General features: G+C 39.1%; 1 protein-coding gene across 6 annotated transcripts in view; it reads left to right on the top strand.

Annotated features, from left to right (window-relative positions):
* LOC138844887 (uncharacterized) overlaps positions 1 to 12,277 on the top strand; it is a 138,613-nt gene that overhangs the window by 80,535 nt on the left and 45,801 nt on the right. For 4 of the 6 annotated variants that reach the window (XR_016219187.1, XM_089311807.1, XM_089311806.1 and 1 more), the window contains exons 28-31: positions 760 to 842; positions 1,013 to 1,106; positions 9,433 to 9,551; positions 11,590 to 11,818. Coding sequence is in view for 3 of the 6 variants with exons in the window: in XM_089311807.1 (XP_089167933.1) it covers positions 760 to 842; positions 1,013 to 1,106; positions 9,433 to 9,551; positions 11,590 to 11,818 (525 nt within the window). In the remaining 3 variants the exon portion in view is untranslated. The remainder of the gene's footprint in view (positions 1 to 759; positions 843 to 1,012; positions 1,107 to 9,432; positions 9,552 to 11,589; positions 11,819 to 12,277) is intronic. The other 2 variants (XR_016219189.1, XR_016219188.1) reach the window with 1 other exon arrangement.

Genomic DNA, 12,277 nt, shown 5'->3' with positions numbered 1-12,277 from the left:
AGCCTCTCACTGGGTTGCCAAAGTTACGGAATTGTAGCGTCTCTGGAGAGTGCTCACGTGAATTCCGTGAGTTCTCTCCCCCACCGTCTCTTTTTTCACAGTCTCAGTTCAGTAGCACCACAAATTTACTAGCTCCTAATCTCCTGTTAATTCACCCCGCCCAGAGTCAGGTTTTTCTGCTAGGCTCAGGGCCGGTGCAGACCTGAGGTCGCTCTGCTTATGACGTATGTCCAAGATGGCGCCTGCTCTTTGTCTTGCTCGCCCTTGAGAGGTGAGCGGAGAGAGAGAAACCCGTGTCCGTACTAGAGTCACCCTTTTTTTTTTTTCTCTCTCTCTCTCTCTCTCTTCCAGTTAGCCTTGTGAACTTCCCCCCCCGGGGGGTCGTTCCCTCTAGTCTCCTCTCTCCGCTTGCCTGCCGGTGTCTCGGGCTATTGAGGTTCGGCTCACCTCGCGTTCCAGCGCTGGTGTGTTGAGTCTGCCGCTGATGTACCAAACTGTGGGCTCCCACGCTGTCCACGCAGGTCCGCTGTGAGTCACGCGTTCCGGAAGAGTTTCTTCTGCTGTTTCCTCCCCTACTCTTCCTTGAACCTGCAGTATCTCCACTTTTATTAAACTATCTCTCCCCAGACTATCAGTGTGCTCCCTTCCTATTCCGCCATCTTGCCGGGAGTCCCGATTTCCAATAAAATTTTAATGGCAAACCAGGTAGTGAGCAGTTTGTACCAGGCGCTGGTAATTTTTTTTAATCCTTTGTTTCAGTTCCAAGTATCAGAAAATCTACACCAAGGAGTGGTAGAAAATGTAAAGAAGACACAAGATTATCTTGAACACTACATTTCAAGGTACTATGCAAACTAGCTTGAGTCATAAAGCACAGTAGCCATGGACAACAAGAAACAGGCCGTACTTTTCAAATTTTAAGAATTTACACAATATTGCCTTCTGATGCTTAGTCAGAAATTATGTGTATGCTTAGATTGATGGGTGAAAATATTTTCCATGTACATTGTAGGCTTCAGTCTGAAATTTTGGAAATGAAAGATATCGTCAAACTGCATGCTGGCAGTATTGAAGAGCTGCAGAAAAATCTGATAAGACCAAGTTCAGTAAGTCAGTCTCTTAATCTCTTTCACACTGAGAAGGTGTTTCTGTATCTTTGCTAGGAGATTGGGAAAATATTTTGCCTAATAAGACAAGTCTCATTGATAAGTATGTTTTCTGTATTTATACAGATACTATTTGCTACTACCAATGCAAATCTGCTAACCCTTATAGAAGGAATGGACTGAACTCATAAAATTGTTTAAGTAGTCAGATTGATTACATTTTAAAATTCTAATTGTGTTACATTAGAAAACAATATTTTGTTTACAGTGGATCTTTTATATCCTTTGATCATTTGATGGACATTTCCATGATTTCTACCTTTGGTCTACTGTGAGTAGTGTTGCGATGGTCATGGTTGTAGAAATGTCACATGGAGTCCCTAGTAATATTTACGGTACCTTTTGAAGTGTGAATAAAGTCAAGTGATGACATGGTATGGAATTCTGAATCTCTGGTTAAAATCTAAACTCTTCATTGGGATTTAATAATAAATTTATTTGAGAGTGTAAGTTGTATTCCTTATCCAGAATGGATACATGCTTTTTCACCACAAGGAATGTTACATCTTTGGGTTCTTAAAAGCAAATAGGTGTCATTGGTTATCTAGAAATGACTACTCTGGCGTTATGGCCTTACAGAGTTTCATAATGCTCTGAACACTGCAGGTTCAGAAACAAACTTTTACCTGTTAGTCTATGTTCATCAGCCTTTATAAGGACTTAGTTCAATCTCTTAAAAGATAGATGTGTAATCCAGGATTCCAGCTGATGGATAGTGAATACCATATAAAAATTTATCAAGTAAAACAGGATTACCCTGTCTTTCATGTCCTTCTTCATAAAAATTACTCTCACAAGATTACATGTAAACACTTATATGGAAGAATGAGATTGTGGCTTTTACCAATTAGTTTCTTTAAGTGACAATAGAGTGCTGTTGCATGATGCAGGTATTTATATCTACAGAACAAGAACATTTGTGTTGACCATTTTCGTGAATTAGGAAACATTGAAACATTCTTTTACTCTAGACTTCCAGTAAATTAGTTCAAACTATGTCCATGACAGGGTGTTGATGGATTTTTGTGGATAAGAATGCCAGATGTCCCTTTACCTTAATTGTCATACTGAAATATGAGAAGGAATTCAACATTCAAAACTTTGTTGCAGTGCCAAATAGCTATGGAGTTTGTTAAAGATGAAGGATTTCTTATAAATTCTTGGAGGAATTAGTTAGGAATATGTCATAGAATTATTTGTCAGTTGGAAATCTTGGTATCAAATGTTTAATAAGAGTTGGTTCTACCCACTCAATCAGTAGCCACTAAAGTTTTCCAGAATGCTCTCATTAAATGATTTTTCTAACCAGAGAATTAGGACTGTGTTACTTCGACTCTTTGTATTTCTAAAAGGACATATTGAGAAATGACTACTCCAGCACTGTCTTACATAGTGACAGAGCATTCTAAGCACTGCTGGTTCAGAAACAGACTTTTCTCTGGTAGTCTGTGTTCATCAATCTGTATAAAAACTTAGTTCAGTTTCACAAAATATTGAAATATGATCCATGGCTTCCAATTTATAGGTGGATAATGAATACTGTATAACTATGTACAAGAGAAACAGGGTTATCATTCATGTCTTTATGTCATAAAAATTGTGATCACAAGACTGCATGTAAACACTGATAACTGAGCAATGAGGTCACTGATTTTACTAATTAGTTTCCTTAAGTGACGATGAATAGATGGCAGTTAAATTATACAGATCCTGTTATCTGGAGATGAAGAACATTTATATTGACTGCTCATGTTCACAAATTAGGAAACACTGAAAGATTATTTTTTTCTAGATCTATAAAAATTAGTTCAAAATAGATGACATGACAGTATGTTGATAATGGGTCTTTTGTAGATAAGAATGCCAAGAGATGTCTACTTTATTACCATACAAAAATATGTTAAGGAGTTCAACATTCAAAGTTAGATGCAGTACCCAATAAGTTGAGTTTGTTCAAATAATGAAAAAATTCTTCTAAATTCTTGGAAAAATTAGTAATTTATCATGGAAAAAAAGAAATATTATCATTTTAAAATTTATTCCAGGAATCAACTGTTTAATAAGTTTCTTACCCACTCAATCAGTGACCCCTAAAGTTTTCCAGAATGTTCTCATTTCATGTATTCTCTACCAGAGAGTTAGGATATTATTTCATGGACACCATTTTGTAGTAAAAAGTATGAATTGGGAACTATTCATAGCTCTGCATGACTCCAATTGATATAGTTGAATGTACATCTGACAGAACTTCAGAAGACTGCCTTAGGATCATAGCTGTATGCAAGAGAGAAGTATTCAAAAGAAAGCAGAGACAGACTATAATCTGAAAGTTTTGCAGTAGAAAAGAAAAGCAAAATGTTTATGCTGGCCAAATTCATAACACTGAGAGTGGTCCCAAATCAGAAAATAAAACTATCCTCAAAGACATGCACATAAGAATCAGCATAGAATATAGAGGATTAGCTGTCTACAATAGTGATCCACATTAAAGAAGTATTTATGAGCATGTATAAGAATAGGGAGGGAGCACACTGATAGTCTGGGAAAAGATAGTTTAATAAAAGTGGAGATACTGTAGTTTCATGGAAGAGTTAGGGAAAAAACTGCAAAGGAAACTCTTCCGGAACTAGTGGGACATGGTGGACCTATGTGGAGGGCACGGGCACCCACGGTTCGGGACCCCAGCCACTGAGTCTCGGCAACAGCGCTGGAAAGGGAGGTGAGGCGAAACCTCAGTAGCCAGAGACATTGGCGGGAAAGCAGCAGGAAGAGCCTAGAGGGAACGAGGCTTGAAGCCCCATGGGGGAAAGTTCACCAGGCTAACTAGAGGAGAGAAAAAAATAAATAAAAGGGACTGGTATGGACACGATTCTTTCTCTCCACTCACCTTACAAAGGTGAGCAAGTCAAAGAGCAGGTGCCATTTTGGATATACATAAAAGCTGCGCCACCTCAGGGCTGCGCCCGCCCTCAGCCAGGCAAAAAACTTGACTCTGGTGGGGAGAAATAACAGGAAGTTAAGACCTAGTGAATGTGTGGAGCTTATGAACTGGCACTGTGAAAAAAAAACTGAGGGTGTGTGAGGAAACAGAATGCCTGAGATGTGAGTACTCAGTGGGAGATGCCACAAACTCAGTAACCTTGGCAACCCGGTGGGAGATTGCAAGGGAATCTGAGCTTACACTGAAGACTGCACAGATCCTTTGTGTGGTCCTTGGGACAGAGCAGATGAATATTATACCCACAAGGGCTAGTGCTCACTGATTGCCTTCAAGAATAGCTCAGCTGTGCATAATTACTTCCCTTCTGAATAAGAGAGAGAGAGAGAGAAGATTTACCACGCCAAACCTGGGTGTGTCCACCTTTGGCACACCCTTAAACCTTAAGAACTGACAGAGCTCTCTGGCCACACCCATCACAAACCTCTAAAGATCCACCAAAATCAGACAGTCCACTTAATCTAGAGTCATAGTATAATGAGAAAAGCCACCACAGGGATGGGAGAGGGAGCGGGAGATGGGATGGTTGCAGGTGGAAGGGTGATTATGGGGCGGGGGGAAGCCGCTATAATCCGTAATTTCTTTTACACTGCCATAAATGTTGAATAGTGATACGTGTATTGTTGTGCCTGAGCGAGTGCTGACAGAGGAGCGCCACACACTGAAAAAGTTTTTAAAGTCCTTTATTGCCGGCGGCCGAGAGTGGGTTCATGCCCCAGAGAACTCTCAACCCCGAGGCCCAAAGCTACAGGGTTTATAAAGGCAAAAACCGCAAAATCGGGAGGGGGAATACATGGTTGCTAAGATCAAAAGAGAGTACATAGTTACTGGGGTCAAGATAACCTAAGACCTAAGTGAAATTAATATCCATTATAATCTTGACAATACCAGTTACAATCTTAACAATTATCAATTATGATCTTGACATTAACCCAATTATTAGTTTTAATTATATATAAGACATAGACAAATCACATCTTTATCATTAACCCAAGTGCAACCTTTCTACTTTCAAGCTTGAGCAATCATGCTAGGGGGTTTCTGTGCTCTGCCAAGGGTGATGTAGTGCACTGCTATTGTCCGACTATTTGAGATCATAGTTTCAGACCAGAGTTTCACGGTGGGGGGGTGGGGTGCTTTACCAGAATGGAGTCTCAAGTGCTCCAAAATGGAGTCCCTAGTGTCAAGGTGCTACTTCAGTATGATTCTGAATTTCAACTATAATCCTAACTCTTCAGTGAGTACTTGAGGATGAATTATTTTGATACTGTGAATTTTATTCCTAATCAAGAATGGATACGAAATTATTGTGGGATTTATTTTCACCATGGAATATACTTCCTCTGGATTTTTAAAAGGAAATAGTTGTAAGAGAAAAGATAAAAATGACTACTATGCGGCCAGCTCAGTAGGCTAATCCTCCACCTGCGGCGCCAACACACCAGATTCTAGTCCCCGTCGGGGTGCCGGATTCTGTCCCGGTTGTCCTTCTTCCAGGCCAGCTCTCTGCTGTGGCCTGGGAGTGCAGTGGAGGATGGCCCAAGTACTTGGGCCCTGCACCCGCATGGGAGACCAGGATAAGCACCTGGCTCCTGCCATCAGATCAGCGTGGTGCACCGGCCGCAGCGACCGGCTGCGATGGCCATTGGAGGGTGAAGCAGTGGCAAAGGAAGACCTTTCTCTCTGTCTCTCTCTCACTGTCCACTTTGCTTGTCAAAAAAAATAAAAAAATTAAAAGAAATACAAAAAAAATGACTACTATCACATGGCTTTGCAGAGTGACATAGTGCTACCACGACAGCATGTATAAAAACAAGCTTTTTCCCTACTGTGATCATCAACCTTTACACAGGCTTACTTTATTCAGTTCATATCAGTGTGCAATGGCTCTTAAGCTTGTTCATAATTCTTGAGGTATTTTCTGTAAATTCTTGTAGCAATGACTTAGGAATATGGCATAGAATTATTAGTCACTTTCAAGGGTACCCTCTCTGTCAAAAGTATAATAATCGATGGCATTTGACCAACTCAATAGCAACTAATTTTCCAGAAGGTTCTCATCTCACAAATGGAGGTTCTCATCTACCAGAGAGTACTTGGGTTGATATATTTTATGGACACAACTTGGAAGAGAAGAATTGGATTGGGAAATAGAGATATCTGACTCAGGCCTCCAAGTAATATAGTTAGGTTTATGTCTGAAGAGAACCTCAACAGACTGCTAAAGTTGTATCTATGGCAGAGGGGATTCCAACGAAAATGGAAGTGACCCATAATTTGATGCCTGTGAAAAGTCTTGCATTACAAAAGAATTTCAACATGAAGTATGCTGGTCAACATCCTAACAATCTAGTATCAATATTAGAAAACAATGCTAGGATCAAAGACACACCCTTTAGAATCATTAGCAAATGTACTAGACTAGTTGTCTGCAAAGGTATCCCCATCAGGTAACGGTTTGTGTGGGTGTAGTTGAAGATTTAACCTATGAGAAATGAAAGAGAAGTAAGAAATGGCCTGAGCGATGAAGTGAGGCCTAGGAGTATAGATTAAGCAACTTCAGGTGAAGCACTGAGACTTAAGGAACTTTTGAGACAGACTTAGAAATGGAATACAAAGAGTGGTTGAGTAGAATCCAGCAGTCACTGCATTTAGAAGTGAAGTGGGCTTATGGGAGCCAAGAGAAAGGTCTAATCACTAATTGCTACTGCTGCTGTGGATGAAAGCAGTGGAAGCACTAAACAAAGCATCCTGGATATGTCTCAAAAATATTGCATTGAATTATACCCTTGGAAAACATATTTAGGGCCAGGGAGTTGCACAGTCATCTATGTGACCCCACAATTATCTGTGTATCACATAGGACAGTACAGAAAAAAAAAACGCACAAGAATCAAATATGGTAAATACTTGTATTTTATAGAAAAGGTAAACTTTGTTTAAAGTTAAGTCATTAATGTTAAAGGAAAAAAAGTGAAACTTCTAAACACGGTTAAGAAATGATCTTGTTTATTTCATCCTGAAATCAGGTGAAGATGAAATATGTAGTAAGAATCAAATGTGAATTTTTCCAAAAATCCTATTAGTAGCATATGATTTAATTAAACCTGGAATATCTTGAATATTCAAGTTTTTGGACAAACATCCCTTGCATATTCTGTAACTCTTAAGATCCTTAAGGTGATGTTGAGGCACCACCTTAAGATTTTATGAGGCCTTGACAATATGTGATGGTCTCAGTCTTTGTGTCATCTTTAGACCACATTTGCCTGGTAGCACTCTGCATTTTATTTTTTCCCAGAAACCACTCATGTAGAATCACGCAGAGATTTGGTATGTGGGGATGTCGTAATTCAGATAGATACTTGAGCCCAGTAAGTTGTAGTTCCTTTATATTTGTTAGTCATCTTTTAGCTTTGCCTCTGAAATCAATTTTACTGTCAGCTGTTGTGTAACAAGAGGCCCCTTTCTTCTAGGCTTTGGAATCATTTTCTCTTTGAAGTCTTCCCTGTAAATGTCTTCAAGGGCCCTCAGGCTTCCACTCACAGTCTCTTTGGAGTCCTTTTGGTTTCCATCCTTACTCCTCCCTAGGTCCTTTAAGCTGCAACCACCCTCTAGTCTGAAGGCATCTGACATGTTTAAGTCTTTGTTTCATTTTTTATTTTCAAAATAGCAACCGCTATCTTTAGCATTGGTGTTTGTGCCAGTTTTCTATGAGTGTCTAGCAACCTACCTGAGAATCTCTTTGGGAAAGTTGTTTGGCCTAGAGGTTAAGATGCTCACATCTCGTATAGCAGAATCTTAGTTTGATTTCTGGCTTTGGCATCTGAGGCCAACATTCTGCCACTACAGGCCCTGGGAGGCACAGAAGGTGTTTCAAGGTACAGCTCCATGCCACCTACATGGGACCACTGTAATGAGTTCTGAGTTCCACTCTCCAGGCCTGGCACTGGGAGATTTGGCTAGTGGATATAGAAGCTACCTTCTGCCACAGACTTTCTGTCCCTCTGCCATAAAAAAGATCACTTATGGGGCTGGTACTGTGGTGCAGTGGGTTAAAGCCCAAAACTGCAGCACCAGCATTCTATATGGGTGCCGGTTTGAGCCCGGGCTACTCTGCTTCCAATCCAGCTCTCTGTTAATGCTCCTTGGGAAACAGCAGAGGACAGTCCAAGTCTGTGGGTCCCTGCATCCATGTGGGAAACCTGGAAGAAGCTCCTGGCTCCTGGCTTCAGATTGACTCAGCTCCAGCTATTGCAGCCATCTGGAGAGTGAACTAGTGGATGGAAGACCTGTCTCTATGTATCTCTATCTCTCTATGTAACTCTGTTTTCCAAATAGATAAAATAAATTTAAAAAATGATTTACTCTCTCAATATATTCTTTTTTCAGAATCTACAATTTAAGCAAGGCATAAACGTCACTCAGCTGGGGATGATTTGAAGCTGGGGCTACAATCATCCAAAACTTGTTTGTCCACCTAATTGCATTAAACCGGGCTTTTGGCTGCACATTTAACTGCATTTAACTTTGGAAGTCTATGTGATGATGTGCCTTGTTGCTTGGGGTCCTTTATAAATTTTACCAGAAAAATAAAAATGGAAGCTGAATCACATTCTCTGACCTAGCAAAACTCACTCAGCATCAGTGATATAGTCTTAAGTACTAGCAACCGATTATTATGGTCTGCTCATATTCAGGAGAGGGAACTTCATGGAAGAAATGCCAAAGTATTACAGACATGCTACTATAAATCTGAAACATTACTCACTTAGTAAAAGTAATTTGATAATGGCTTTATCTAAAAGAAATTCATTATTCCCAACTCAGTAGCATTGAAGTCCTATCGAGTTTTTGTTGTTGCTGCTCTGTGTGCTCTATTTTGTAAAAAGCTTCTAAAGATGATAAAACAGTATTAGTAAGTCATTTTCATTCCCAAAACTGTACACATCATGCTCCTAGTGTTTTATGCTATGAGATGTAATTGTCTCAATCCCAAGGAAAAAGTGCAATTTGGAAGATGTACAGTGTTCAATTTTAAGTTGTTAATTTGATTCTAATTATCTTGTACAATGATATTACATTAGTAGCAACACACAACTGATTCAGTTTTAGTTATAATTGTTTACTTCAGGGGATATGGAAGTTAAATATTTTAATCTTCTTTTTCATATCTTTAAAATATTCCCTGTGTCACTTAGTCAAATTGGAGGAAATAAATATACAGATAGAAATGATTTGAAAACGTATATTTTAAATTTCCTTTAGTTGCAGACATCGGAACACACCAGAAAGAAAGCTGTTCAGGAAGAATCTGACAAAGAACTGGAGAAACCCAGGCAACTCCACGTACAAGTGGGAGAAACCTTAACCTGCAACCTGAATAAGTAAGTCAAGTCCCAGAATCACAGAAAATAACGGATGTTCATTAATTTGACTCTGAGGCATAGTTTTTAGTGAGACAGTTTCCTGAAATTAGTATGAAGTGAACCTAACTAGACAAAATAATTCTACAAGTTAAGGAATAATTTTGAAAAATAAATGCTCTTATTTTTTAGCACAGAAAAATGTACGTAAAAGTTAGGTGCATGTGTTTGGGGGAACATAACAACTTAAACCCACAGGGCTGCCTACTGCTACTACTCCCACTACCGCTACTGCTGCTACTTGTGGTGCTTCTGTAAGTCTTGACACAACCTGGCACTTGTTCAGTTATCTTCCCTTGACTGTGATCATTGGTAATACTTAAGGAGGGTGTCTTGAAACCAACTCTTCTTTGCAGTTTTCCTCCTCTTCTTGAGAAAGAAAGACGAATGTGGAAAGGAGGGGAAGTATAACTCGCAGGCTGGTTAGCATTCTACCTCGGGCATTCTGGGGGACTATGTAGAAGACAGAAAGGGCAAGGCCCACCCCCTCTGATGCCTTCCAAACAGTGTTAGGAATGGATTGCCTCTGGAGTGGCTTTAGTTCCTTTGGTAACCAACAACTCTGTCATTCTCTCCTACAGTTTGGTGCTCTGAAATGTCTCAATGTGGGAAAAGCTTATTTTTCCCTCTAGGAAGTTGGTTAAATGTGTGAAATGCACAGGGTTATTGATAGCAAGTGCTTGAAAATGCCTTTGGGAGATGGTGTTTTAAATCTAAACTGGTTTACTCAACAGAAATATGTCCCTTCTTTTGCAATGAAAATGGGTGCGACTGGAAAACATTAAGCTTAGTGAAATAAGCCAGTCCCAAAAAGACAAATATCCTGCTTATCTCACATGTGGTAATTTATATAGAATTCCAAAAAAAAAAAGGCATAGGGAAGAAGTGAACATCTTGTCATTCAGTTGTTTTTAACTCTTTCTTTATCTTCCTGTGGAACTGTGGTCTCTCTACTTTTTACTTGTTAAATACTATGGTTGCTGGTGAATTAAGCCTGTTATTCTAGAGTGGATTAAGTTATGTTTTTGTGGGGGACAGCACTGTGGTGCAGCGGCTTAAACCCAGGGCTGCAGGGCTGGCATCCTATATGGGTGCTGATTTGAGTCCCAGCTGCTCCACTTCCAATTCAGCTCCCTGCTATTGCTCCTGGGAAAGCAGCGGAGGAAGGCCCAAGTCCTTGAGCCCCTACACCCACGTGGAAGACATGGAGGAAGCTTCTGGCTCCTGGCTTTAGATCGGCCCAGCTCTCTCCATTGGGGTTATTTGGGTAATGAACCAGCAGATGGAAGACTTCCCTCTCTGTGTCTCTACCACTCTCTGTAATTCTTTGAAATAAATAAAATGAATCTTTTGAAAAACTAAAATTTTGTTTTTGCTAAAAGTGTAAAAAAGTAATGAAGAGAGGAGATGGTTTGTGGGAGAGCAGGAAGGAGTGAAATACATTTATCTCCTTAGAATTTTGCTTATGAAATACATGACATCTGTTCTCTTTACATTAATAAAAAAGTATAAAATATTGTTATAAAAATTGTAAAATGTTTATATAATTATAAAATTATAAAATATTCAGCATGCACAATATGATGCTTTCACAATTTGTATATAGTTAAATGGTCATTATAATCAAGAAAATCATCCTGTATCTTAGCTAACACAGCTACCATTTAAATATGAGTTTATCAAGTGGCATCAAGGAATTTTAAGTAGAACCTCCCAGAAAGGAGCATTACCTGATTAACTATATATCATTAATAACCATTTCTCTCCCTCTGCCTTTGTGTGAACCAGTTGTTTACAACCCACTAGAAATATGTTTTTGTTAATTTTGAGCAATTTGAAAACATCGGTTGCATACAGTAGGTATGCCCTGACACATTTTTAGTGTTAAAATACTTTTATTTAATGGGACAGTCCATTTATGCTTACAGCCTTTTTAAAGATAAACCATTAGTAAGTGGAAAAAATGACATACTAAGCATTTGTCTTGCAATTTTCACAGGGCACATGAGGAATTAACAGTGGTCAGAACTGAATTTCTTCAGGAGACAGATAGGAATGAACCTTTACCCAGCACTAGTACCATGAGGCCTGCTGTACCGTCATCCAGTGTTAGGAACGTTCGTGGTGGTTTAATGTGCAAAGGAAACCATGTCCCACAAAGAAAGTTAAGAATTCCTACCTCACAGCTACAGCTTTCACGTAACTGCACACTGGACTGCTCATACATGGTTAGATATGTTGTGTTTTTTCCTTTGGGTTTTAGATTGATGATATAATCATTTTTGATTTGGTGAAATACTGATTATGACTGAGTGATAAATGCTAATTTTCACAATTGTCTTCATCAGATAGAAAAGAAATAAGTGTATGACTTTTCACTTCATAGAATAAATGGAACCAAATGAGCACATTTTAAATTTCTTAAAAGCTGCATTTATGTTAGCTTTTAGAAACTGAGTATCTTTCCCTATAACTAAAGGTATAGTTTGGAATACATTGGCTTATTTTCCAACTGAATTAGCACTGACTGTGGTTCAAGGCATTTGTTAATGTTTTGTTGCAACATCCAGGTTTTTTTGTTTATTCTTTTTTTAACTTTTATTTAATAAATATAAATTTCCAAAGTACAGCTTAAGGATTACAATGTCTTTTTCCCCCTCATAACTTCCCTCCCACCCACTACCCTT

Source organism: Oryctolagus cuniculus, chromosome 13, assembly GCF_051225735.1.
Source record: "Oryctolagus cuniculus isolate XC-2025 breed Fujian yellow rabbit chromosome 13, ASM5122573v1, whole genome shotgun sequence".
Taxonomy (NCBI): domain Eukaryota; kingdom Metazoa; phylum Chordata; class Mammalia; order Lagomorpha; family Leporidae; genus Oryctolagus; species Oryctolagus cuniculus.
Note: the sequence above shows the minus strand (reverse complement) of the source record. Positions and strands in the feature narration are given on the sequence as shown.